This window comes from Daucus carota, chromosome 8 (genome assembly GCF_001625215.2).
Source record: "Daucus carota subsp. sativus chromosome 8, DH1 v3.0, whole genome shotgun sequence".
NCBI classification, from domain to species: Eukaryota; Viridiplantae; Streptophyta; class Magnoliopsida; order Apiales; family Apiaceae; genus Daucus; species Daucus carota.
In genome coordinates, this window is record NC_030388.2 from 33,228,624 (window position 1) to 33,256,235 (window position 27,612).

General features: G+C 35.3%; 2 protein-coding genes across 3 annotated transcripts; one reads left to right on the forward strand and one right to left on the reverse strand.

The window, feature by feature from the left end:
* Positions 1-7,486: 7,486 nt before the first annotated feature.
* On the forward strand, positions 7,487-19,015 carry LOC108198033 (protein FAR1-RELATED SEQUENCE 5-like). The gene is made up of 5 exons (XM_017365814.2): positions 7,487-7,583; positions 15,322-16,258; positions 17,445-17,703; positions 17,801-18,358; positions 18,434-19,015. The coding sequence occupies exons 1-5, from the start codon at positions 7,487-7,489 to the stop codon at positions 19,013-19,015; spliced, it is 2,433 nt and encodes an 810-aa protein (XP_017221303.2).
* Positions 19,016-21,586: 2,571 nt separating this feature from the next.
* On the reverse strand, positions 21,587-27,340 carry LOC135148373 (uncharacterized). Of its 2 annotated transcripts, none has more exons than XM_064083339.1 (14): positions 27,141-27,340; positions 26,021-26,430; positions 25,801-25,902; positions 24,073-24,777; positions 23,816-23,983; positions 23,683-23,733; positions 23,476-23,580; positions 23,301-23,387; positions 23,138-23,212; positions 22,765-22,839; positions 22,430-22,504; positions 22,073-22,147; positions 21,831-21,932; positions 21,587-21,749 (listed from the first exon to the last, which is right to left on the reverse strand). In XM_064083339.1, the coding sequence occupies exons 1-11, from the start codon at positions 27,148-27,150 to the stop codon at positions 22,469-22,471; spliced, it is 1,824 nt and encodes a 607-aa protein (XP_063939409.1). In that variant the 5' UTR covers positions 27,151-27,340; the 3' UTR covers positions 21,587-21,749; positions 21,831-21,932; positions 22,073-22,147; positions 22,430-22,468. The 2 variants fall into 2 exon arrangements, with proteins under 2 accessions (XP_063939409.1, XP_063939410.1); XM_064083340.1 differs by having other exon boundaries at positions 25,819-25,902; positions 27,141-27,338.
* Positions 27,341-27,612: the final 272 nt, after the last annotated feature.

The window sequence follows — 27,612 nt, forward strand, 5'->3', positions numbered from 1 at the left end:
CGAACCGAGGGTGCAGGAAGTGATAGGAGTTTTGTAAGGTGTTTCAACTGCAACCAGTTATGAAACATTAGGAGAGACTGGTCGCGAAAGGGTATGTTCAAAAACTAGGTATAGATTCTGAGGAGGTTTTTGCACCAGTTACACGGATGGAAACAGTGAGACTATTATTGGCTTTACAAGCAAAAAATAGCTGGGAGGTTCATCACCTTGATGTGAAATCAGCTTGCTTGAATGGTGATCTTCAGGAAGATGTATACGTAACGCAACCAGAAGGATTTGTCAAACAAGGAAAGGAGCATCTAGTGTACAAGCTAATAAAGGCTTTTCCTGGACTTCCTCAAGCACCACAAGCCTGGTATGCAAAATTAAGCAACTATTTAGAAAGCCCCGGTTTCACAAAAAGTCCGTACGAGCATGCATCACTACGCCATATGAGGCCTGATGCAATGGTTATTGGAAAGTGTTACAAGCATTTCGTTGCGGTAGGTAAGAAATTTCTATGATATTGTGTTAAACAGTGAATAACTTCTTTAGTTAATAAATAAAATACAGGTTTATATTCATTAAATATAAACCTTTAACAATAAAGGCTGTAAACCAATATAAATAATAGCCACCAATATAAGTGGTGGTATAGGTATAAGTTTACTATATTTATATTCAACCCAACAATATAAATAGGATTGTATAATTTGTAATCAATTAAGTAGAAGAGTTATATCTTTTATAAACACATTTTATTCTCTTTTATCTTCCCTGCACTATCAGCACAATTATCTGAAATATCCAGCTAACATTTGGTATCAGAGCTCTAAGTTCAAAAGGGCCAATATCTTATTTCCGCAGAAAAATAAAATAATGGCGTATTCTGGTTCAAATCAGCAACAAATCATTCCCATTTTTAATGGAGAAAACTATAAATTCTGGAACATTAAAATGAAGGTTGTTCTCCAAGCAACCCAACACTTATGGAATGTCGTGGAAAATAGCATACCTAAAGATGGGGAGACTTCCACCACATCTACACCAACATCAACATCAACACAGATTGATTGGCCACAAAGAGATGCAGAAGCACTAGCCAAAATTCATCTTGCAGTCACCGATACAATATTTCCAAGAATCATGAATGCAACTTCAGCAAAACAAGCATGGGACATCTTGAAAGCTGAATTTGAAGGAAACGAGAAAACGACAAAAATAAGGCTTCAGAATTTGAGACGAGAATTTGAGAACTTGAAAATGAAAGAAGGAGAAACAATCAAAGATTACTCTTCCAGAGTAATTAAGCTGGTTAATGAACTGAAGTCAAATGGAGAAAGTATAACTGACCAACGGGTTATAGAAAAAATGTTGGTTAGTTTATCTGAAAAATTTGATACAGTTGTAACTGTGATAGAAGAATCGAAAGATCTCACACAGTTAAGTATCTCCGAGTTGATAGTATCCCTACAAATTCATGAAGACAGAATGTCTCGAAGAAATGAAGCATCTGGAGAAGGAGCTTTCCAATCTAAGCATAAAATATCTCCTTTTAAACGGAATAATAAATGAGGCACATCAAATCAATGTAGTCCTATCTATACCAAAAATGCTGATAAAAAGAGTAAATTTCCTCCATGTTCTATATGTAAGAAGACAAACCATGCAGAAAAGAATTTCTGGCACAAAGGAAAACGCTAGTGCAATTATTGCAAAAAATTCAATCATCATGAAAATGAGTGTAGACTCAAAAACCAACAAGCAGGAAGATCTGAAACAATTGATGATGAAAATCATCTATTCTATGCTTGTCAGAATAGAAATAGTCAAAAGGATGCTTGGCTCATTGACAGTGGTTGCACAAACCATATGACCAAACATTCACATGTTTTCACCAAAATAGACCCATCTATTAAGATACTGGTAAGAATGGGCAATGGAGAAATGGTGAAGTCTGAAGGTAAAGGTACTGTTGCCGTGAAAACAAAGAAAGGAACATATCAAATTAATGATGTTCTTTATGTTCCAAATTTGGATCAAAATTTACTTACTGTCCCACAAATGATGCAAAATGGATATTCAATTCATTTTGAAGGAGACACATGTGATATATATGATCCAAAGGGAAATAACATCGTTCGTGTCAAAATGCAGCAGAAATGTTTTCCTATTCAGTGGCAATATAAAGCTGAAGAAAAATCTATGCAGGCCAAAGCAAATGAGCTAACATGGCTCTGGCACAAATGCTACGGGCACTGCAATTCAAAAAGTTTAAAGCTGCTTTCAGATAAAAATATGGTCAAAGGAATTCCTCTAATCTCTGAAACTACTGATGTATGTGATGCATGTCAGTTGGGAAAAATGACAAGAAAGCCTTTCCCTTCTGGTCAAGCATGGAGAGCAACAAAGAGATTAGAGTTAATACATACAGATGTATGTGGCCCCATGAGGACTCTTTCACTCGAAAATAGCAGGTACTTCATCTTATTTATTGATGATTACTCCCGCATGACGGGTATACTTCATGAAAGAAAAATCAGAAGTATTTAAAATTTTCAATAAATTCAAGAATTATGTCGAGAAGAAAAGCAGTTGTCAAATAAAAAATCTAAGAAGTGATAATGGAACGGAATATACCTCATCAGAATTTAACAAGTTCTGTGAAATGGAAGGTATACATCGTCAACTCACTGTTCCTTATACACCACAACAGAATGGTGTCTGTGAAAGGAAGAACAGAACTATGATGGAGATGGCAAGGACAATGCTAAAAGAAAAGGAATTGCCAAATAAGTTTTGGGCAGAAGCTGTTTATACTGCAGTGTATCTTCAGAATCGGTTATCAACAAAGGCCGTTAAGGAACAAACACCTCTTGAAGCATGGTCAGGAAGTAAACCATCGGTAAATCACTTAAGAATATTCGGATGCATATCTACATCCACGTGCCTAGTTAGAAGCGGCACAAACTAGATGAGAAAGCCGAAAAAGGAATTTTCCTCGGTTATAGCTCACAGTCCAAGGGTTATCGAGTGTACAATCCATAATCCAATAAATTTCAAATCAGCAGAGATGTTGTATTTGTTGAGAATGCTTCTTGGAATTGGGAGCATAATGACATTAATGAAAAGTATGTTGTGACAGAAACATTTAATCCTAAACCTGCAGCACCAGTTGTAGTTGGTCGGCATGAGCAACATTTCCAGGAGGAGTCTGATAGTAGCTCAGACACAGACTCGCCACGATATGAATATGACAGTTTTTCTGATTCACTTCCCTTAAAAACAAGAAGAATTTCAGGTTTATATGAAAATACTGAAAGATTATCCGATCTAGATCCCGAGCAAGTTCAATTCTGTTACTTTGTCTCGGATGAACCAAATTATTATGAGCAGGCATCTCAACACAAAGAATGGAGAGCTGCAATGAAAGAAGAAATATCTATGATTGAAAAGAACCATACATGGGTGTTAGTTGATAATCCACCGCACAAGGACACTATTGGTGTAAAGTGGGTATTCAAAATCATGCAAAACCCAGATGGTTCTGTTCAAAAATACAAAGCAAGATTAGTCGTGAAAGGTTATTCCCAACAATTTGGAGTAGATTACAATGAGACCTTCGCACCTGTTTCAAGACAGGATACAATCAGAACAATTCTTGCTCTTGCAGCACAGCGCAAGTGGAATATTTACCAGCTCGGTGTAAAATCTGCTTTCCTAAATGGATTCCTCGAAGAAGAAATCTATATAAAGAAACCACCAAGATTCATAATAAAAGGAAAGGAGGACAAAGTCTTGAGATTAAAAAAGGCTTTGTATGGACTGAAGCAAGCTTCACGAGCATGGTATAGCCGAATCGATAAATATTTTCATCAACAAGGATTTAAGAAAAGTCCGAATGAAGCAACCTTATACATTAAACTGGAAGGACCTGACATACTCATTCTTTCCCTTTATGTTGATGATCTTATTATTACCGGAAGTAACCTTTCAATGATTACTAAATTTAAGGAACAGATGATGAAGATGTTTGAAATGACAGACCTCGGATTAATGAACTATTTTTTAGGAATGGAAATTGATCAAAGAAAAGAAGGCATCTTCATTTGTCAGAAAAGATATGCAAGTAACATCTTGAAGAAGTTTAAGATGGATAAATGTAATCCAATTTCAACTCCTCTGGCTCAAAATGACAAATTGAGCAAAGATGATAACTCAGAAGAAGCGGATGTTAAGCGTTATAGAAGTATAATCGGTAGTTTACTATATTTAACTGCTACCAGACTAGATTTAATGTTTGCTACAAGTATATTATCCAGATTTATGCAAAACCCAAGGGAAGTACATATGAAAGCTGTGAAAAGGGTACTACGCTATGTAAATGGTACTACAGACTTTGGAATATGGTTCAAACCTACTGAAAATCCCGAACTGATTGGATATTCAGACAGTGATTGGGCGGGATCAGTAGATGATATGAAAAGCACCTCCGGATACGTATTTTCACTTGGTAATGGTGTATTCACATGGCTAAGCCAAAAACAGGATACAATTGCTCAATCGACAGCCGAAGCAGAGTATATTGCAGCATGTTCGGCAGTAAATCAAGCGATATGGCTTAGAAGGATTCTATCAGAACTGGGTGAAAAACAAAAGTCAGCAACTAAGATTTATTGCGACAGCACATCGGCAATTGCTATTGCAAAGAACCCGGTTCAACATAGAAAGACAAAGCATATCAAGATAAAATACCACTTTGTTCGAGAAGCTGAAAATAAAAGAAAAATCAGCCTAGTTCACTGCAGTACAGAAGATCAACTAGCTGATATTTTTACAAAGCCACTTCCAAAAGCAAAGTTTGAATCTCTAAGAAATAAGCTTGGCATACAGAAGAAGTTCTTCAAGGAGGAGTGTTAAACAGTGAGTTAATAAATAAAATACAGGTTTATATTCATTAAATATAAACCTTTAACAATAAAGGCTGTAAACCAATATAAATAACAGCCACCAATATAAGTGGTGGTATAGGTATAAGTTTACTATATTTATATTCAACCCAACAATATAAATAGGATTGTATAATTTGTAATCAATTAAGTAGAAGAGTTATATCTTTTATAAACACATTTTATTCTCTTTTATCTTCCCTGCACTATCAGCACAATTATCTGAAATATCCAGCTAACATATTGTAACACTGCTGATTTGTTGTGACAATAGCTACTCCCTCCGTCCCATTTTAATTGACACTTATTCCTTTTTGGGACGTCCCAAAAAGAATGAACCTATTAAACTTACTATTTTTGAACACTACTTTTCACTATTACACCCACTACTTTCTTCCACTATCTCTATTCTATAATAATATAAACACTATTACACCCACTACTTTCCTCCACTATCTCAAATCTATTATTAAAATTTTGATGGGTCCCACCACTTTACCAACTTTTCAACCTTTTTACTACCTTTTTCTTAATCTCCGTGAAAGTCAAAGCAGTTCAATCTTTTCGGGACGGGGGTGTATAAAGCTAGTGTTGTACTGGAGTGACGGAGCACCGCGGTTACAATAGTTAATTTTTCATTTTTCAAATTGATAAAGTGAATATATTTTTATAAACTAGAATTAGAATTATATTTTATATTATTTATAACTATAAAATGTCTTATAAATATTACAAAAAAGTTTCAAAATTTATTATCTTTCCTTTCAGAAATAATTAGTATTATATTTAAATAAAATAAGACATTCAATATATAAAAAATTATAAAAAAAAGTTTTATAGAAAAATTAAAAAGAAAATACAGCGCTGTTATCGAGGTTAAATGTTTCCCCCCTAAACTAAAACCCTCAATATTATTTCCCCCCTTAACCAAAAACACTCCCGATGGACCTCACCCACTCTGGTCTCCAAACACCACCACCTCACATCACCCACTCTCCTATCCCGTCTCTCTTCACTTCCTCCCTCTCTAGTCTCTCTTCACCCTCACTCTTCAATCTCCCTCTTTAGTCTTTCACTCTCACCCAGTCTCTCCCTCACTAGCTTCATATATTGTCTCCTAATGGTAATTGAATACACAAGTACACACAATTTCTCCAATTAGGGTTACTAACTTTCGAATTTTCTCAATTTACAGGCTGGTTAGGGTTTCGTAATTGGGGCTTTTGTTTATAAGGTAAATACACACATTAATGGGGGCTTTTGACTCTTTTAGTTTCTATAAACTGTTGTATCTAAGCTCTTTTACTTTTTATTTTAGGCGATTTAAAGTTGTTGAGTTTTAAAGCGGTTTTAAGGTATTTTCTCTGTAATTTTATGGGTATATGTTTGATTTTATGTGAGATTTATTTTTGTGTGTTATTTAATTATTTGGATGTATTTTCATGTATGTTGTATATGAATCTGATTTTTTTTTGTGTTATTTAGTTTTTTGAATGACTCTTGCTATTTATGTATTTGATGTTTTGTGTTTTGTTTTAAATTGTTGAGGAGCTTAGAATCTGATTTTAAATTTTTTTGTTAAATGTTAGAGGAGATTTTCTACAGGTGTGGTGGGGTACAGATACAGGGTATTTATGGGTCTGGTGGGGTACAGATACAGGGTATTAATATGAGTTTCCTTTTGTTTTTAGCTTTGTACTTTCATGTTTTATAAACTTGGATTCCAGATTGTCTTGTGTTTGATTAGTAATTATCTTTCAGGCGATTTAAAGCTATTGAGGATCTAAGTTGTTGAGGTTTGAAGTGATTAAAGTCGAGTAAAGTTTAAAGCTGTTGAAAATTGAATTGAAGGTACTTTTTCGAATTTTATGTGTATTTGTTTGATTTTATGCATAGGTTTGAAATTCTGGTGATGTATATGCTTGCATGATTGATTTTATGTGTTGTTGATTTCTTTTTGATATATTCTTATATATGTACATGCAACATCTACATGTGATGGTGATATCTTCTCTGGCTTGTAAATTTCCCCTTATAAATTAGACTTTGTTGTTGACATGGAGGTGTGGCTTGTTTTGCTTAATATAATTGTAATTCAGAGTATATATTATGTGTTGTTGATTTTTTTTGTGAATCTATTTTTCAAGTATGTATTATTTTCAGCTTCGTGGCATGATAATCTGTCATTTTGTATGCTAATAACTTTGGTTGTTTTGTTAATTGAGCTCGTGAAGTGTGATACATTGTTAATTGGCGTTTTCCTCCGTTTGATAGACCTGTAGACTTTAGACTATTCTGGTGATGTATAGCATGTTTCTAGCTACTTATTATCCCTCTAGTTCTATTAGTATAAATTAAAACCTCTTATACTATTTTCTTAAAAACAGTACCTTACTTTTGTACAAGTTCAGATAAAAACATAAAATTCAAGGCGTAAAATAGCAAGTAACTAAGTACGAATGTCAATTAGTGTAAGTGTTTTTAAATAATATATAAGTATGGTATTAATTTCAGCTTTGTAGGTGCATTCTTCGAATCTCTGAGGACCTAGGTTCACGATGGAACATGTTAATGATTATAACTGGATAGGACTTCCAAGATACAGTAGCGAATATAAAGAAGGGATAAAAGCATTTGTGGAAAAGGCATTTGTAGGTAATGAAATGAAATGCCCCTGCAGAGATTGAGATGATCGTAAGTGGAGTCATGAGTCATCAAGATGTAATTTATGGTCATCTCATCTGCAGAGGACCTTCCCTGTCACAAGTGCAATTGATTTGTAAGGTTTCAGAAGTCAAAGTAGGAAATAGTACTGAATCTAAGGACTATGAAGCGGGGGCTGGTTTCGGGGATAACTTACACCACCGATCATGGTGAGCAACAACGAATTGCTCAGAGAGTTGCATTCTCTAAGGAGACAATTCTGAGACTGTCAAGAACTCAAAGATCGAGTAGGGCAAATCGAGTCTTCCTTACCAAGAACACGTCGTTCTGGGAAGCAACCTCTTGAAGAAGGAAGTTTGTTAAGCTGTCATGATTGGAGAGGACACGTAATTACTCCGCGTTACTTGTTTGCATCTGACGGTCAGATTACGGTTGGAGGAGATGATAGGCGATTGAAAAATACAAGGGACAGCAGAAGGCCTCCTCATTAAGAAGATAGGCCACCATTGATACTCACCGGAAGATCCACAAGAATGGTGGACTTCTTGGCGGATCGACTCGAGGGCAGAGTTAGCAAGGCAGATCTACTCACCATAATCAGAGAACTAGATAATAGGCCCGAGGAGGTTAGAACTACATCAAGAACCGCGCCCACATGGCGAGGCGACTATCAGATAGGGCCACCACATGGTCAAGATCCAAGAAGCTATGAAAAATCGACTGGCTGAGATTCTCAGGGCTTCGGTGGCAGGACTGATCGGGACCCAGAACACAACTCGACAACAAATTCCACTTTCTTCCCGTCTTATATGTTAATGTGGTTAAAATTTCATACTCTGGTTCGGTCACCTATGTTAATGTTGGTTCTTGTTATGATGAATTATTTTAATAGATATTTTTCAATGGATACTTAAAACTTGTTCAAAACAAAGTGATTATGACATATTGCCTATAATATTTTTTTACTGGAGTTTGATTTGATTTAAGCAATGTCATTATTTTAAGAAAATAAATATAACCCCAGTTTTTAATCATTCTCATCAACTCTACAAAAAAAATATGGGGAAGACAAATGGATATTTGTTCCTAAAAGTGTAAGTATATATACATACATAAAGTTTGTATTTTTTTTTTACCTTTTTGACCTTTATAGATCATTTTATATGTTGTATTGTTGTGTGCATATACATTAAAGAATTCGGTATGTGAGTTAAACATTAAAGAATTTGGTATGTGAGTTAAACAAAAAAAATCTATCTTAAATTAACTTAAAGATATTTAAAATATATATCTGTTGTTAGGATTTCGGAGAAAAAATCAATGTGTGCGACAATAAAATTGTGAGCTAGCTGCAAATTTTTTCAAGATTTTATATCATATCTAGTAAATTGACAATGTGCAGCGTCATTTACCACTTGTACATAACCTATTTCCTCATTTTCAAACCCCTCCTCCCTACCTTAGGAAAAATAAACATACTAGATTAGTCACAAGATTAAACAAAGCAAACTGAGTTTGTACATGAAAATAAAGGAAGCAATGGGTCTTGCCCTTCAAAAACTCATAAAACAAGATCTGAATCGAGTCTTCCTTACCAAGAACACGTCGTTCTGGGATGCAACCTCTTGAAGAAGGAAGTCGTTGTCGTGACGGTAGAGGACACGTAAATACTCCGCGTAACTTGTTTTCATCTGACGGTCAGATTACGGTTGGAGGAGATGATAGGCGATTGGAAAATACCAGGGACAGCGGAAGGCCTCCTCATTAAAAAGATAGTCCACCATTGATACTCACCGGAAGATCCACAAGAACGATGGACTCCCTGTCGGATCGACTCGATGGCAGAGTTAGCAAGGCAGATCTACTTGCCATTATCAGAGAATGAGATAATAGGCCCGAGGAGGCTAGAACTACATCAAGAACTACGCCCACATGGCGACGCGACTATGAGATAGGGCCACCACATGGTCAAGATCCAAGAAGCCATAAAAAATCGACATGCCGAGATTCTCAGGGCTTCGGTGGCAGGACTCATAGGGACCCAATCTTGATCGAGGAGCGACGAAGTTTCGGGAACACTCGCGAGCAAGAGAGGCCTCAGACCCAGAATACAACTGGACAACAGATTCAAATTTCTTCCGGTCTTATATGTTAATGTGGTTAAAATTTCATACTCTGTTTCGGTCACCCATGTTGAAGTTAGTTATTGTTATGATGAATTATGTTAATACATATGTTTTATGGATACTTAAAACCTGTTCATAATATTTTTTACTGGAGTTTGATTTGATTTAACCAATGTCATTATTTCTAAAAAATAAATATAACCCCACTTTTTAATCAATTCTCATCAACTCTAGAAAGAAAATATGGGGAAGACAAATGGACATTTGTTCCTAAAAGTGTAAGTATATATACATATATAAAATTTGTATTTTTTTTTTTACCTTTTTGACCTATATAGATCATTTTATCAGTTGTATTGTTGTGTGCATATAGGTTCCTGTGTCATTCAACAAGAGACCCGACAAGAGTTGTAGGCTTAGATAACTAATTAATTATAAATTAATTAAACAGTATAAATGTTACAACATTAAGATACAACCTCCCATAACATATAATATTTTTAACAGTCTTGAATGTTTTGTACCTAAATGCATAGTTATTATAAATCTCTTATAATTAGCTAGAAAAAACTCATGGTCGATAAAATATGAAAAGAACATGTGTTTGCGTGCATAAATCACATTTTTAACATCAAAATATTAATTTAAAGTATAAAAAACACTTCAAAAATATACTGTAAATATATAAATATAAAATAATAGAACTTACATCAATATTGTAAGGGAGTAGTAAAAAAATATTACAAAAGTTCATGTTTATTGATGTATAACGGAGCATGTTAATTAAAATTGAGATTTTCATCAATTGAGTGTTTATATCATATACCAATATATATATATATATATATATATATATATATATATATATATATATATATATATATTTCTTTTCCTAATGAAAAGTATAAATATTTTCTTAAATAAATCCATCAATTTAAATTCCTATTTAACAAGAGAATTTACTAATTAAATTAAAAATAAATAGATAGTACAACATATTAACTGCAATAAAAGATATTGATGAAGGAGACATTTAAGTCATGTTGGAGAAATTTCTTCATTGTTTAGAATAATTCTTTCACATATACTGAAATAAGATGAACATCAAATTATTTTTGCAATATAAAATTTCAAGGACTAATTTAAAAATACAATGATATATGCAATATATAATTTTAAGAAAAGATCGAACCATAACAAAAAAATAAAAGACGATTGAAGTGTGTCATGATAAGACTTTTCATGTAATTAAATCATGACCACTTTATGCTTTATCAAAAACTTTATATCATGGATTCAGACTCAATAATCACAACCCAACATTCCATTAACCCCAAATATGTACAAAGAAAAACAAATGCAAAATAAGATATAAATATATGATAAATCTTATCAAATATGCATGAATCAAGCACAAATCGTCAAATATATGATATATTGAGAACATCATAACAATGATTGTTGTGGATGGTGGTGTTATTCTCCCTCTGTCCTAATAGGTTCTTTATCTTCTTTTTTGACACGCATTGTGACACTCCTATAGTTTCATAATAATTTTAAGAAATATTTTGAATAAAAATTTGACCTTTAAATTTTAATAAAAAATTTATTTAACTATAGAGACTCAAAATGCGTGCAAATAGTGAATGTAAACAATCATGCCAATCACATGGCATGGAGGGAGTGGTGTTTATACTAAAAAGATGATAATAAGGACTTTATTGGAAACTTCATAAATGGAGGGAGTGGTGTTTATACTAAAAAGATGATAATAATGACTTTATTGGAAACTTCATATATTAGATCGAAACTCAAAAATCATAACCAACATTCAATTAAACCAATATATGTACAAATAAAAATGAATCCAAAATAAGAAGTAAATATATGACAATTACAAATTAGGCATGAATTAATCGGGAACAAATCATCAGATTTATGATATATGGATAACATCATAAAAATGATTGTTGTGGACGGTGGCGATATAGTGTTTACACTAAAAAAAAGAAGATAAATTTAGGCTTAATTGGAAAATTTTATCTTAGACTGAAATCCAAAAATAAAACCACCCATTGGATTAAATCCACAAATGTAAAATTAAAAATAAATCCAAAATAAAAATTAAATATATGGCAATGGCTTACCTATTAGGTGTGGATCGGGCACAAATCGTCAGATATCTGATATATTGAAAAGATCATTACATGGCCCGGGAGACAGAACGGCAACGGCGGAGTAGGGGTGGATTTAATTGTGCACGCGGTGAAGAATAGAGACAACAGAGGTTATTATCGGTTTAGTTTGGTGGAGAAGCATAGCTGTACTGTAGAATTAGGTTTTGAATTTTTGGGCTACCTGGGCTGAAACTATATTGGGCCAGCAATGATATATAAAAATTTTATAAAATATTTTTTTGGTCGGGCTGCGGCCTGCCCTAGCCATGGGCTAGTTCCGTCCCTGTACGTAAGATAATTTATGAAACAGAGGCTGATGCGGAAGGTGGAATTTTATAAAGATAGAATAAGGAGATGAAGGGATGATTGTATGAAGTGATGAATGTAGAATGATGATTTTTTATTTTCATAAGAGATTGAAACGTGGAATCATTTACTTTTCAAGCTCTTATCAAAATAAAAAATCATTCTACATTCATCACTTTATACATTGATCCCTTCATCTCTTTATTCTCTCTATTTAAAATTCCATCTTCAGCATCAGCCTCTCTTTCATAATTTACCTTCTGTAGTCTGTACACGGGCGGAACTAGCCGAGGGCCGCAACCCCGCCCATAATTTTTTTTATAAATTTTTTATATATCCTTGCTAGCCCAATATAGTTTCAGCCCAGATAGTCCGAAAATTCAAAACCTAATTCTAGTGCAGCTATGCTTCTCCAGCAAACTAAACGTATAAACACCTATGTTGTCTCTATTCTTCGCAGCCTGCACAATTAAAACGGCCGCTAATCTGCCGTTGCCGTTCTGTCTTTCAACTGGATTCCAAATACTAGTTCCGCCCCTGTATCAGTCTCTCTTCTTAATTTATCATTTTTAGTGTAATCACTACATCACCACCATCCACAACAATAATTTTGTTGATCTTTTCAATATATCATATATGTGATGATTTGTGCCCGTTGCACGCCTAATGGGTAAGCCATTGCCATAATTTATTTATTTTTGGATTTATTTTTAATTTTACATATTTGGATTTAATCCAATGATGGGTTTTATTTTTGAATTTCAATCTAAGATATAAATTTTCCAATTAAGCCTAAATTTATTTTGTTTTAGTGTAAACATTATATCACCACCGTCCACAACAATAATTTTTATGATGTTCTCGATATATCATAAATCTGACCATTTGTGACCGATAAATTCATGCCTAATCTGTAAGTCATTACCATATATTTACTTCTTATTTTTGATTTATTTTTATTTGTACATATATTGATTTAATTGAATGTTGGATTATGATTTTTGAGTTCCATCTAAGATATGAAGTTTCCAATAAAGTCTTAATTATCATCTTTTTAGTATAAACACTACTCTCTCTGTGCCATTTGATTGTTTACGTTCAGTGTTTGTCTTCTATAAAGTATAGTTCTATAATTTTTTTTTCATAAAAGTTTAAACGTTAAACTTCTATTTAGGAAAAAAATTTGGAAATTATTATGAAACTATAGGAGTATTAAAATGCGTGCCAAAAATTAACATAATTAACCGGTTAGGACATAGGGAATATAACACCCCTATCCACAAGAATCATTGTTATCATGTTCTTGATATATCATATATTTGACGATTTGTGCTTCATTCATGCATAGTCAATGAGCCATTATCATATATTTATATCTTATTTTGGATTTCTTCTTCTTTGTACATATATGGAGTTAATGGGATGTTGGGTTGTGATTTTTGAGTCCCAATATATGATATAAAATTTTCAATAAAGCATAAAGTAATCATGATATAATTACATGAAAGTCTTATCAGGACACACTTTAATCATCTTTTATTTTTTTTGTTATTGTTCGGTCTTTTATAAAAATTATATATGGCATATATCTTTGTATATTAAAATTAGTCCTTGACATTTTTTATTGCAAAAATAATTTGATGTTCATCATATATCAGTATATGTGAAACAATTATTCTAAACAATGAAGGAATTGCTCTAACATGACTCCAAATGCTTCCTTCATCATGTGCTAAGCAGGTAATATCTTTTATTGTAGTTAATATGTTGTACTAGTTATTTATTTTTAATTTAATTAGTAAATTCTCTTGTTAAAATTTTATCATAGGATTTTAAATTGATGGATATATTTGTGAAGATATTTATGCTTTTCATTTGGAAAATAAATATATATATTTAATATATGATTATAACACACTCAATTGATGAAATTTTTAATTTTAATTAACATGTTCTGTTCGGAAATAAATACATAAAAAAACATAAATTTTTGTAATTGTTTTCTTACTTTTCCCTTACAATATTGATGTAAGTTCTATTATTTTATATTTATATATTTACACTATATTTTTGAAGTGTTTTGTATACTTTAAATTAATATTATGAGTTAAAAAATGTGACATTATGCACGCAAACACATGTTCTTTTCATATTTTAACAACCATGATGTTTTCTACCTAATTATAAGAGATTTATAATTACTATGCATTTAGGTGCAAAAAATTCATGACTTTTAAAAATATTATTTGTTAAAGGAGGTTGTATCTTAAGGTTGTAACATTTATATTGTTCAATTAACATTATAGTTCATTATATATATGTGTGTGTATGTATATGTATATATATAGAGAGAGTCGATTTTTTGTATTATATTTATTCACAACAGTCCAACTCTATTTTTATTTCATCATTTAACGACATATTTGATAATATAATATTTACTAGCGTAAAATTAAAGTCAATTATGATTGTTCATTATAATAATATACACTTTTTCGTATGAAATGATGTGTGATGTATATATATATATATATATATATATATATATATATATATATATAGACAAAAGTTATTTGGGATCCCATAATATTTTGGAGTCTTGGAGTCCAAATCCAAGCCATTCATTTTAAAAGGATCCAACGGGTGGGATTTTAACTGATTTGTTTTTTTAATAATTTTTTTAAAAATGGTCTCTGCGGACAGGCATGGGAGCGCGAAACATGTTTCAGTTACAACAATATGAGCATTTTATGGAGTGCAAACTGCAATCGTGTACTGTTATTCTTCTATCCCGTTCTAATCTATTATCACCCTGTTGTCCATCTTGTTGGAGCTACGATCAAATAATTCACTTGCAGGACGTGTGTATAATGTCTAATCAGAATCCGGAAACTGGTATGTACTGCATAAATTTTGGTGTTTCACATACATGGATTCAGTTCCTAAATTTTTGTATTCTCTAGCAACATCGTGTTGTAGGTGTTTGTGTTTTGTTCTATGAGTCACCGTATGTTCTGCACTTTTTTTTTGTTCAATTCCGGTTTTTTGTTGTTTACCAAGAACAGACATGTGTTCCATTCACTGGTTTGGGAATTAATTTTGAATTTGTATTGTTTCTAGGTGATTCAGATGCCCCTCATATTGAGAGTTCCGATTCCGAACATTCATTTATAGATTCTGATGATGAATGTGGTGAAACTGATGAGGACAGTCTACATGAATTTGGTACTGCAGGGGAATCTCTATATCCCAAAGTTCCCGCCCCTAGAGTAGCTGTCACTCCTAGTGGTGATAAAGTCTGGATTCCATCTTGCGACGATGTATATAAACCACGCACAAACCAGCACTTTCAAACACTAGAAGATGCCTTTATATTTTATCGGGAATATGGGCGGCAAGGTGGATTTGATGTTCGTAAGTCCGGACAAAAATCCAATAGAAGTGGTAATGTGGTGTCCAAGAAAATTATGTGTAACTGCGGTGGTACTCCTGATCCTGGCAAATCAAAACTTAAAGATGACATGGCTGCAGAGAGTTCGCAAGTTAGAAAAACCACGTCCCGTAGATGTGAGTGTGAAGCTCACATCGTTTTGAAAGCTGCAGGATTAAGGGGTTTTGTTATTATGAGTTTTGTGGAAGATCATAATCATCCTTTAGCAGTTGGAGCGGAAAATATGTTTTTGAGATGTAATCGTAAAGTATCCAAGAGTCAGCAAAATTTTATTATGGATTGTTCTCGAGCGAAGATTGGTGCAACACGAGCTTATAATTTAGCCAAGGAGATGGTTGGCTCATACGAGAACGTTGGTGCTACAGTTTCGGACTTCAAGAATTTTGCACGAGATGTAAAACTAGGAATTGGAGAGAATGATGCTAGTTTGATTATCGACAAATTTAAACTAAGAAGGAAGTTATCCAAAGATAAATTTTATTATGACTACAAGACGGATCGAGAAGGGCATTTGACAGGATTGTTTTGGACGGATGCAATAAGCCAAGCTAATTATGAGATATTCGGCGACATTGTTTCATTTGATCCTACGTTCCGCACGAACAAGTAATTTTTTTTCACTAGTATTTTATGTCATTTTTCCTTCTTTTTTTGTTTAAATGCTATGTTATGGCTGTTATGTTTAAGATACAGAACATGGTGCTTTTTTACTAGTACTGCTACTAATATTAGAACCATACATGCTTCTCACTGTGTTTGGTGATACATTATCAGAATTAAAACTAGTTCTTTCTGTTGCACAGTCATAGTTAAAGTGTGTAGTTTTCAAATTTGAAAATTACCATTCTAATATCTTTTATTCCTATACTTGTAAAATCTGGAGTTTAGTAGATTATGCTTCATCTCCCACTTATCCTATGTTTCAACTTTATTTATATAATGAGTGTGCTGTACAAAGTTCCAAACTCACAACTTGTTGGGCTTGGAAAAATCGGTGTGTTTTACCTTTTTTTACACCAATTTGATTTGGTTGTGTTAGTGTTTTTCATGATCACCATTACTAAATATACCTATTGCCATGATATTATGTTGTCAGTGTCAAAATGGACAGAAGAATTGAGCACTAACTGGCTGATTCATACTTTAATGTCGTTACCACAAAGTCCTGCAGTAGGAGCTGTCCGCAATTATAGTTGTCTCATCCCTCGGAATTCACTGCAAATAGACAGCCATATATACCAGTATTAGAAATTAATGCAGAATTAGAACTGGAAATAAGGACTGGAAATTGTATTTGAAATTACAGTTAAAAATGGTTTATAAGTACAGCTGTATATCTCTTAAATTGGGAATTGGAATATTATTCACTCTTTGCTTACTCAGGATTTTTGCCTACTAGTTCCGAAGCTCCCTGCTTCTGAGCTCACTTCTTTTAATCTGTAGTGCATTTTCAGTACTCTTCTGATTTTTATTTATAGTCTAGCTTTATTATAACTAGAGCAGTCATGCATGATCTGATGCTTTTTTTTATGCTTCTGTGAAACTTAAACTTTAATATATCTAGAACGTTGTAAGGTGAATGATCTAGTCAGCTAGCACAAATCATATTGAAGTTCAGGAATTTTTCTTTTGGAATATCCTACAATGTTGGTAGGATCTGTTTAGTTTGTGGATTTGATTTTGTTTTGTTATGATTTAGTTTGAAGTTCATACTTTCTTTTATCTTGTAATAAAGCCTACTGTTATATATATAATGAGATTGTTCTCTAACTATTTCTGTGTTCTTTGCTAGATATAACATGGTTTTTGTGCCATTTACCGGGGTCGACAATCACTGGAAAAATGTCACCTTTGGAGCCTCTCTAATTGCAAAGGAGGATTACAAGAACTTCAAATGGTTGATTAATACGTTTAAGCGTGCAATGGGTCATGCACCCACATGTGCCATTACAGACCAATGTCCTGCGATTAAGAAGGCGCTGCAGATAAGCTGGCCTCATACAAAGCACAGATTGTGTATGTGGCATATCATGAACAAACTACCTTCAAAGGTTTGGATTTCAATTTATTATAGTTATTTGATTTTCAGTATTATACCTATCACTTTCCGCAATATTGTCACAAATGTTTATCTCCTTCTTATCTCAGCTTGGCCCTAGACGTGCTACGGATAAAGTTTTTATGTCCAAATTGAAGTCTGTTGTTTATTCGGACCAGTCTTCTCCTTTAGAATTTGAAGAAGGATGGAGCTCAGTTATATCAGAGTATAAATGGCAAGATAACAAATGGATGTCTGATATGTTTAGAAGGCGGAAGAGTTGGATTCCCGCATACTTTTCAGACATTGATATGGCAGGCTTGTTACGCACCACGTCGAGGTATGAAAGCTCTAATTCCTTTTTCCAACACTTTCATGAGCGTGGAGACACCCTGGTTGAGTTTTATTCTAGCTTTGAGAGTGCCATGGACAAACAAAGAATCCGTACAGTAGAAGATGACAAGAATTCACGCAAGACACCAAGGATGGAGACTCCATTACGGATTGAAAAAGATGCTGCACGTGTGTACACGTTGGCTCTCTACTACCGTGTTAGGGAAGAAATAAAAAATGCTTGTTTTCATACAAGCATGCCAGAGATCACACAAACCGATGATTCACGGGTTTTTATGTGCAAAGATGAAATACTCAATGGCAAAATATTTCAGGTACATGATTCTATATAAAAGGCAGCCTTACCTTTCAGATTTAAATAGTTTTAGTCTCATATCTGTTTTTGATAGGTATCTGTCAAGCGGAGTACTAATGATGTCGAGTGTAGTTGTAAGTTTTTTAACCGATATGGATATTTGTGCTGTCATGCCTTTGCGGCACTGCAGCAATGTGGCATTCATACCATCCCACGTCAATTCATAAAAGCCAGGTGGACAAAAGATGCATTGAAAAATCATACCTCCATAGGCTCGCTTGAAACTCCATCAAATTGTGACAAGCCTGAACGGACAAAAATCAAGCTTACCAGAGCATGGTTCGAGTTCGAGAGCTGTTTAGACTTGGTTGGCGACGACGAGGACAAGTTGGATATGGTGAGGTTACTGTTGCGAGATATGGAATCAAAGTTGCAGAATGATTCTGAACAGGACGGCGAACCAGGTCAGGCACACCGTGCTGATGCATTTATAGGTCCTTTACCCCTTAATGAGGAAGGCCTTCGGAATCCCAATATCAGCAAGAACAAAGGTTCTGGCTCGCGCATTAAAAGTACTCGAGAGATTTTTATTCAGTCTAAGGGACAACGTACATGCAGCATTTGTAATAAAACCGAAGGACACAATGCGCGCACGTGCCCCACTCTAAAGAAATAGGTAGAGCCGGTATGAGATGCTTCAGTAATTCAATTCATATTGTCACTTGATGTGAGCAGTTGTTGTTTTTATGAAGGATTTAACTCGCTGTGTTTTTGTTACTTTCAATTTTTCATCAAACTTTGTTATTATATGTTCAACTAATACCATCACAAAGTACTCTGGCAGTGGTGTCTATCCTTTTTCAGTTTGTAGCTTAGCAATTAAAAAAGGAAGTACTTTTACAAGGTTCTGAAGTTTGCTAATTATTTATTTTGCCAATGACAGAAGTGATGTATGATGTTTAAACTGAAATTCAAATTTTGATATAGACAAGCTCACTGCTCTGTTACTGTAAGTGCCTGGCGTATTACATTTAGATAGATGGTGCTTAGTACACACACGGACTCTTTAAGTCTTTCTGGCTCTTGATTACAGAAAAACCGGATTGTTTTTATTTAAGATGCTTTGGTCCCCTGGTGTTACTGGAACCATGTGGAAGCCATTACAGGACATGATCTTAGGATACTATCACTACTTTATCCTGTCCAAGTATTATATACACAAGACATACTAGTTTCTGCGGCACATACTTTATACGATCCTGCACACCAAAATTGAACACAACTGTTGTGGCACCATTAAAAAAAGACTTAGACAAGATATTGGCGATAATTATAACCCAAAACACAATGGTTTTCATTAATATAAATAAAATCATGCATTCCGCTGTCCATCAGCCATCCAAACAAGTGTTTCAATTCACCACACAAACTACTGAATCAAATAAACACAAAAATACTAAATTCGTGGAACAAATAAATAGAGCTCTTAAAAGCATTAATCGTCTAACAACTTCTTCCTTCTGTAGTTCACCATTTTCAGAAGCACCTGATGCCTTTTTTGGTTTTTGGACCACAGTAGTATTTGGTGCACATATATTGCTCTTAGCTTTTGTAAAACACTCTTCTGATTGTCCTGCAATTAATTACATCAAAAATCAGCCCTCGTTGATGTACAGCACAACTATACAAAAAGGGAAACATATATAACTACATACTCTCTCATAACGCAGTCCCGTGCTCCAACCAGTTGTGCTTCCCATATAGCACTCTAAGTGTCTCATAGCAAATACTCCGCAATCCACAGCATTATCCATCGTTTGCCAGCTCATTGTAACGATAATCGGCTCCAGCTTTTCTATTTCACGCTGCTTAGGTACTCGGTAGCATGCCAAAAACTGGCAGAAGCATTCATGCTGCAATGAACCATGTAAATAGGATTACCTCTTATCCAATTCTCTACAGATATACTATTTATTTTTCGCTTTATTTTATTAACAGCTAGCTTGCATGATTTGTGAAGCATACATATATGCAAAAATATATTCTCGCAGAGTGGTACTTAACAATTAATTTATAACCAACTATAAATATGTGCGCAGCTTTTCCTAAAAGTTAAGTGACCAATTGACATACCAGGTTCCATGGAAGATCGCCGTAGGTATCCTCCATAGACATCTCCTGGACCCGGTTGTCTATAATTTCCCACCGTGGCTTTTTTGTGTTGTAACATACAATGTAGTGATGGCTTCCAGTATACACGGGGAAAAGAAACTGCAGGGAAGCATTTAGAGCAAATTGTTGGACCATATAGCAGAGCGTACTTTTTATAAGATATGACAAACCAATGAATTTACGGGATTATAAATTTACCATTTCGAACTCATTTATGTCAACCACCCGGCTATGGATCTCGTTCACCAGCTGCATGACTACCTCCATGTTATCATCAAATGCAGTATAGCGATTAAGCCTTGCATCCACATCTCCTCGGGCAACCTTCATCATCATAGGTCCGTACAGCATACGTAGCAAAACAAAGAACAATACATTTTAATGTAACATCCAGTTACATGGCAAACATATTGGACTTCTACTATGCAAACTTACTATTGTTTCACTGGTTAGGAAGATGCGAAGTGGGGATGATTCCGCTCTAAGTAACTCATTTTCATTGAGCATGTATGTCCACGTGTCAATCACAGTAGACTCCACTTGTCCGTTTTCCTGAAGCGATTGAAAATGTGCTTTCGTACATTCCCTGCCCTTCCACTCAAATATGAAATCCCTACAATAGATCAACACGTAATCAACCACATAATAATGTAGAGGTATGACAATGCAGAACGTTACTAAATCGAAGGAGAAACTCACCCCGGATTTGTGCTATCATTACACAACCACTCCCAAACATCCCTCTCTTCTGCTGTTAGGTTGTGCCGGTTGATATCGGTTATTCTTGTCACATACGGTGATCTGCAAATAGCTGTGGGCATGATGTCCCTACGCGGTCTCACCTTCACAGGCGGATGCAGGATTCCAGTCTCCCTTTGTTCACTTGTTTGTTTACCAGAGGGCTGCAATGCTGGTGGAGTGCCAACACAAGTATCCATGGCTTCTCCCAAATTATGAGGGGACATTTGAGATAAGCCAAGCGAGAAACTTGGAATACCGCAATTAGCCTCTGAATCCAGCGTGGTAGTGCGCCCCTGCTGTGCACATGTCTTTGACAGGCTTTTTGTCACAGGGCTTGTCTCAGCAAACAGTTTGAAAAATTTGGGATACCGGGTTCTCAATTCAGCAAGCTTTTCATTTTCTGGATATAAAGCCATACTCTCGATGAAATTTGTCACGCATTTATTATAGTTGGCCTCCAGTTCCCGCATATTTGCTTCGAATCTCTTCATATATGGCTGACAGAAAAAAGGTTTACCATATTTAGTGTGCGAGGAATATAACATAACAAACCACTCATACAGTAAGCTTTAGAGTACCTCTTCCTCGAAATGCTTCTCGATTTCAATATCCACACGTGCTTGTGTGCTTTGTTCACCGGTCAGACTATCTTGTCTTCCATGATCCGCTCCATACACAACCTAAATCCAACATAAAAGTATCCTAATTATTGATCATATCAGCACTACTGTGCATCACATATATTTCGACGTATCAAACTTCTGATGACACTATTGTCGCCCCACATTTAGACTTTGAAAACCAACTACTACATTCATACCTTAATTTTTTTTACACCATGTCCTGCAGTCCCCCTTGCTGTCGCGTTGCCCGATGCCTCGTCCCTCATTATGCCCTGCAAATATACACCCATATGAACAAGTCGTAATCAATATTCAGTAATCATGAGGTATCCTATTAAAAAGTCATAACTAATATCATTTTCTGGGATTTTTAAAATAGTTTCACGCTTATTACAGGACTAATTACCTAACCTGTACTGTACCAGGTTTTATTAGAATGCACTTTATAGTCTATCAGATGAGTGAAGTACATAAACACGTCCCGGGAATATACTTCAGCTGACGCTATGAGCGTCAAACATTTAGGCTTATAAAACTAACTTCCTAATTTATACCTTGTTTCTTTTATACCCATGTCCTGCAGTCTCCCTTGCCTAAAGGTGGACATCAGCCTCATCCCTCACCATCTGCTGCAAAAAAATCAACCATATAGACAAGTCTCAGAACATACACTACCCACTTACATTTTTTACAATCAAAATCAAATTCTATTACTCAGGAGATATCCTTTTAATAAATTCATATCTACTAGTTTAATATTTCTCACAATACTAGTTAGATCAGCAAATACAGGCTTCATTATAATGCAAATAAGAGTATAAAATTTTTGAAAGTGCAGTACATGGGCGTCCCACATTTAGACATACAGAGATAACTCCTAGATTTATACCTTGCTTTTTTGCACAACAGGTCCCGCACTCTCCCTTGCTGTAGGGATGGCCGCTTTCTCAGTCATCATTATCTCCTGCCAATATATACAAGTCTTAGAAAATCGCAGCCTTCACTTATATTTCTTATTCATTACGCATCCGATATCATGTCACTGATCTAATATCTACTTATGAGACTTTTAAATACTTGTAGCCTTATCACAGGATTAATTACCAGTTTATCTAATATCAACTTGAGAGACTTTTTAAATAGTTGCAGCCTTATCACAGGAATAATACAACAGAAAGTATACCAGCTATTTACTAGAATACAACCTAGAATATACAAGTCTTATAAATTAGAGAAGCTTGATGCGTTGTTTACGAACATACCTCTTCAGTTCTCCCATAGTGTGCTGCGCTACCCTCCACTATATGATTTGTATTTCTACTCTCCGTCAATGCTTGCTACAAAAAAAATACAATGTACCTCATTTTCTTCTTGATATATGTAAACATTTTAGCCTAACATCTCATTAATTAGCCTATAACAAACCTGTGTGTGTTCTATCTCAATTGCATTGGCTTCTTGCATTAGATCCGCCTCCGCCAATAACTCATCGAGTGGACACCCGTTCCTATCCTGCACATTATTTTGGAAGAAAACAATAAAGGCAGTTGTGCTGAACAATAAAAAATAGCAGTTGGTTTATTACACATGACTATCTTACCTGCTCTACGTCCATGCCCTCACATCCTGCATCAATCACTTCTTCACTGTCGCCGGAAATGCTGTCAGGGACTACATTGTCGCTTGAAGCTCTCTCAAAATTCGTCTGCACACCAATACAAACAATATCAACTCCATCTAATATAATCTACAACAGTTCACACCCCAGAACACGCAATCAATTTAATCATTAAAAAGGATCACAAACCTGATCTGCCACACTATCCATTCCTTGCGGTATTGGTGACTTATCCGCTGCCTGTTAATAATGAAAAATTGCATTAGTAGAAAACCCATATTAAGCACGGAAATATAGTAGTATACACTCAAATCTTATGTACCTCAAGTTCATCATCTAGAATCACAATGGATCCGACGCCGAATGTGTCCTCGGATGACTCCCTGTTTTGCCTTTCGCGCAACATCGTTTTAGTCCAACATAAGTACGTTGGATATGTAAGACTTGGTCGCACCAAATTTGGTGTTTCAAGACAGGTGACATAGCAGAACTGTTGCAGAGGGAACCCAAAAAACAATTAGTAAACCATGTCATAGAAACTCGTATATATTCACTGCTTTTCATTTTTAAGTAAATTACAATTAAAAATGCTAGTGGGCCTGCAAAATTCCTCCACGCCTTTCCCTCGGACCAGAATTCATGGGTTGTCCGCAGCTTATCAATAAGTAATTTGCACCAATTATATCTACCGCATTCATCAATATTCCCACCAAAGCTGAGCAGACGCCGTGATATATACATATTCTGGTTCGCCTCAATGAAGAAATTGTAGACTAGAATTAGAAAGTTCATTTTGAAGTTGTAATCCACACTTTTGCTGCTTTTCAACTTGTCCCTAACCTTGCCCGGAGAAATCGAGGTGCTACGATACTGTTCATCCCATGTAGTCTTTCCCACTTTTCCTTCTTGCAGCTCTATATCCAGAGGACCCTGTGGGAGACCAAGAATCTTATTCACAAGGCTCTCTGTGACTACAACCGTTCCTGCTTTCAATCGCAGCTCACAAGTCCTGCTGCAGAATGCATCAGCTATCCTGTAAGCAAGCCTGTGTGTGTAAATCTCCATACGGAAACCTAGGAGGCTTCCGAATCCTGCACTCTTCACCCACTGCGCTTGCGCCTCTGATAGGTTGCGCATGACATCTGCCAGAATACGTGGTGAAAATTTCTTTTGAATATATCCTTCATAACTCCTTCTTTGGTTAGCTTGGTCCCGCTTAGGTGTGGTTGCACGGACTGCTAAATGTGCCCTTGTAGAAATAGCCTTGACGGCACGCTTACGTGTCTACAAGTGCCAACAACATCACATTTAGACTATATACGCTTTTAATATACTTTAAAAAAAACCAATCACATTTCCATGCTAATATAAGATCAAATGGCACCCTTCTTCAAAGTCACACGAATTCAATTATATCAAAATCCTAATTTCAAAAAATATATGCAAACCTTTAAGTGATGTTCTTGGAGGGTATTGGTCCTCTTATCCCTGGGATTAATAACTAGAAATGTTACTGCAGTTGCTAACTTTTTTGCCACTACTTAAGTCAAGCTTTAAGTGATATTCTAACAGATCTGATATGCTCTCTTTTTCAGGATGGTCGCCACAGACTTCAAATACATATGAGTATTGTTGTGATTATGAGTAATAGCAGGAGGACTAGTGTTGAGCAAATATATGCTTGTGATTATGAGTAATAGCAGGAGGACTAGTGTTGAGCAAATATATGCTTGTATATATAAGGGTAGAGCTGGACTGCTGGAGGGTATCCTCACAATTTAATTTTTATTTTCAAATATGTTACTGTATATTTTTTAAATCATCCATTCATAATTCATGCGTGTAGTCAAGTAGATGTAGTCATAAATACAGTCATATCGAGCCCTATCTGAATGTAGCTAGATTCCCAAATATTTTTATTCTGAAATTTTTACCAAATTTAACCGAGAATCCAAACTTTTCCACCTAAACCACCAAACTTGCAATCTAGGTGAGTAAGTGTACATATACTGATATACACATGTAAATCAGAGGGAGCTAATTACAATTAGTGGTAGTAATTAAATTTGTATCACTCGATGACTTGTTAACATAGTAAGTCATCTATGAACGGAGAGAGAGTACATAAGAGGGATATTAATCTTTTTGACTGCCAAACAACCAAAATCACTTAAATAATTTCAGTAAGTAACTACAGCACATTTTAAAATTAAAAAATTATATACAATAAGAAAACGAATATTAATAAGCGTAATCACGGTATTAGTGCAAAAGTATGATTTTCATATCGAATTACAAAGCACGTACTTCTTTAAATTGCAGTACCTCAGATATTTTGGGCGTCAATGAGCCAACTTTTGACTTCTTCTGCTTAGCAACCGCAGCCGCATCATGCCTATGCGTCGTGCCCTGCAATTAATTTGTACAAACAAATTCAAATCCTAACACCTATACTGCAAGTCAATGATCACCACAGTGTGTTCATGGTAGGTGTTGCATTACTGGTACGGCATGCCTACTTACGTACCTGGCTTTGTTGTTTGTTCCCACTTGAAGCCATCTGTCCCCTAGCTTTTCTAGGCAAAACATACGATCCCATCTTCCTTCCACTCTGTTCTGTTTCCTTCCTCCCCGAGTTGCTAAATTGCTCTCTAGGCGTAACGAACGCATCATCATCTTCAAGCTGGTCCCTCATCATCATTCTATTGGCTTCCAGGCTAGGGCTGCGTATTTCCATTCTTGTTGATGTGGATCCCTCACCATGAGATTTCCCAAACACACTTCCACGTACTTTCTTCCTAAGCAGAGTGCCCCCCGAAACAATACCTGGTGTTCTGCAGCTTTCCCCATCATCATCAATTGTTACAAATGCAGGAGGCTTCTTTGGCCAGTTGTGCACCCACGGGCTTGCTATAAGCCTACTGCTTCGTCTTCGACCTACAATCAACAGTTTGAATATTTCAACACTTAAATACGAATATAGAAAATAAAGTGCATTACAACATGAGGCAACTACAAAGGGAATCAGCTCATAAAACAACGCGTTCCTGTGAATTTAATCTTCTGTATGCATTGCACTCTCACATAAAAATTTGTAGGACATGTTTGCAATACTTATGATATTCCAAATAGGCCACAACAGTACTGTTAACCAAAAAATGCAGAGCATGCTTAAAGTACCCCAAACTATCCTCCACATACTAGAGTAAAGATTTATGTGCTTTAAACTATCCTGCTCAAAGGCATACTCAAGATCTGTTCCACACCCAAATACACACCTAATAACAAAAAAGAGATTACAGTACAACAAAACAAAATTCCAGTACAACAAAACATAGATTACAGTACAACAAAACAAAATTTCACTTTTTACAAACTAAATAATAACAAAATACCCAAATGTCCCCAATCTTAATTGTTCTAACCTACCTTAACAATCACTATGCGATTAACATCACACCCACCCCCGATTTCTAAGTATGCCCCAAAGAACAAGATGATGGTCAGTCTTGTTTAGAGGCGCAAGAAGAAGGACTACCCATTGAATTACAATGCTGCGATCATACAGTATTTGTACGATCGTGCTCGGAAATTCGGCATGCAATCCAAAACTGAAGAACAAAAAAGAATGGGAGTAAGTTGAGTACCTGAACTCATTATGCTCGGAAACGTACTGCAACGAACTACCGCCTTGTTGATTGAAGTCCGCGGAGTGCTGCAATTCGATTTTATCACAGCGAAGATCAAGCCTTGGTGATAACGACCGGAGTCTAGAGCGGGGGATGCGGGATATGGGTCTCAATTAGCGTTTAAAATTGTTTAAAACTGATGTAGCGGTATCTACCTTCACTAAATATGAGCCGCAGGATTTTAAAAGATCTAACGGTAGATCTTAAGGACTCCAAATTCCCACTATTTTTAATACCCCAAAGATCCCAACTCTATATATATATATAGGGTCAAGTTCCGTGGAGATGCAGGTTAACGAGAGGGACGCATCTACAGCCGTTGATTCCATCAGTACTCTAGCAAACAATACAGGGGCACGCTGGGAACAAAAAACACTTATACGCTAAACCAATTTGAAAACATACGATCTGTATACGTCAATAATAAGGA

Bases quoted from the DNA above. Each gene is read 5' to 3' on its own strand.
- LOC108198033 (XM_017365814.2), top strand. From the start codon at position 7,487: ATGGAACATGTTAATGATTATAACTGGATAGGACTTCCAAGATACAGT. The intron at 7,584-15,321 runs GTAATGAAATGA...TATTGTTTCTAG, and splicing joins TGTGGAAAAGGCATTTGTAG to GTGATTCAGATGCCCCTCAT. The intron at 17,704-17,800 runs GTTTGGATTTCA...TTCTTATCTCAG, and splicing joins TGAACAAACTACCTTCAAAG to CTTGGCCCTAGACGTGCTAC.
- LOC135148373 (XM_064083339.1), bottom strand. The intron at 23,984-24,072 runs GTAATTTACTTA...CCTCTGCAACAG, and splicing joins GCCCACTAGCATTTTTAATT to TTCTGCTATGTCACCTGTCT. The intron at 23,388-23,475 runs GTAAGATAGTCA...AATAATGTGCAG, and splicing joins AGGGCATGGACGTAGAGCAG to GATAGGAACGGGTGTCCACT.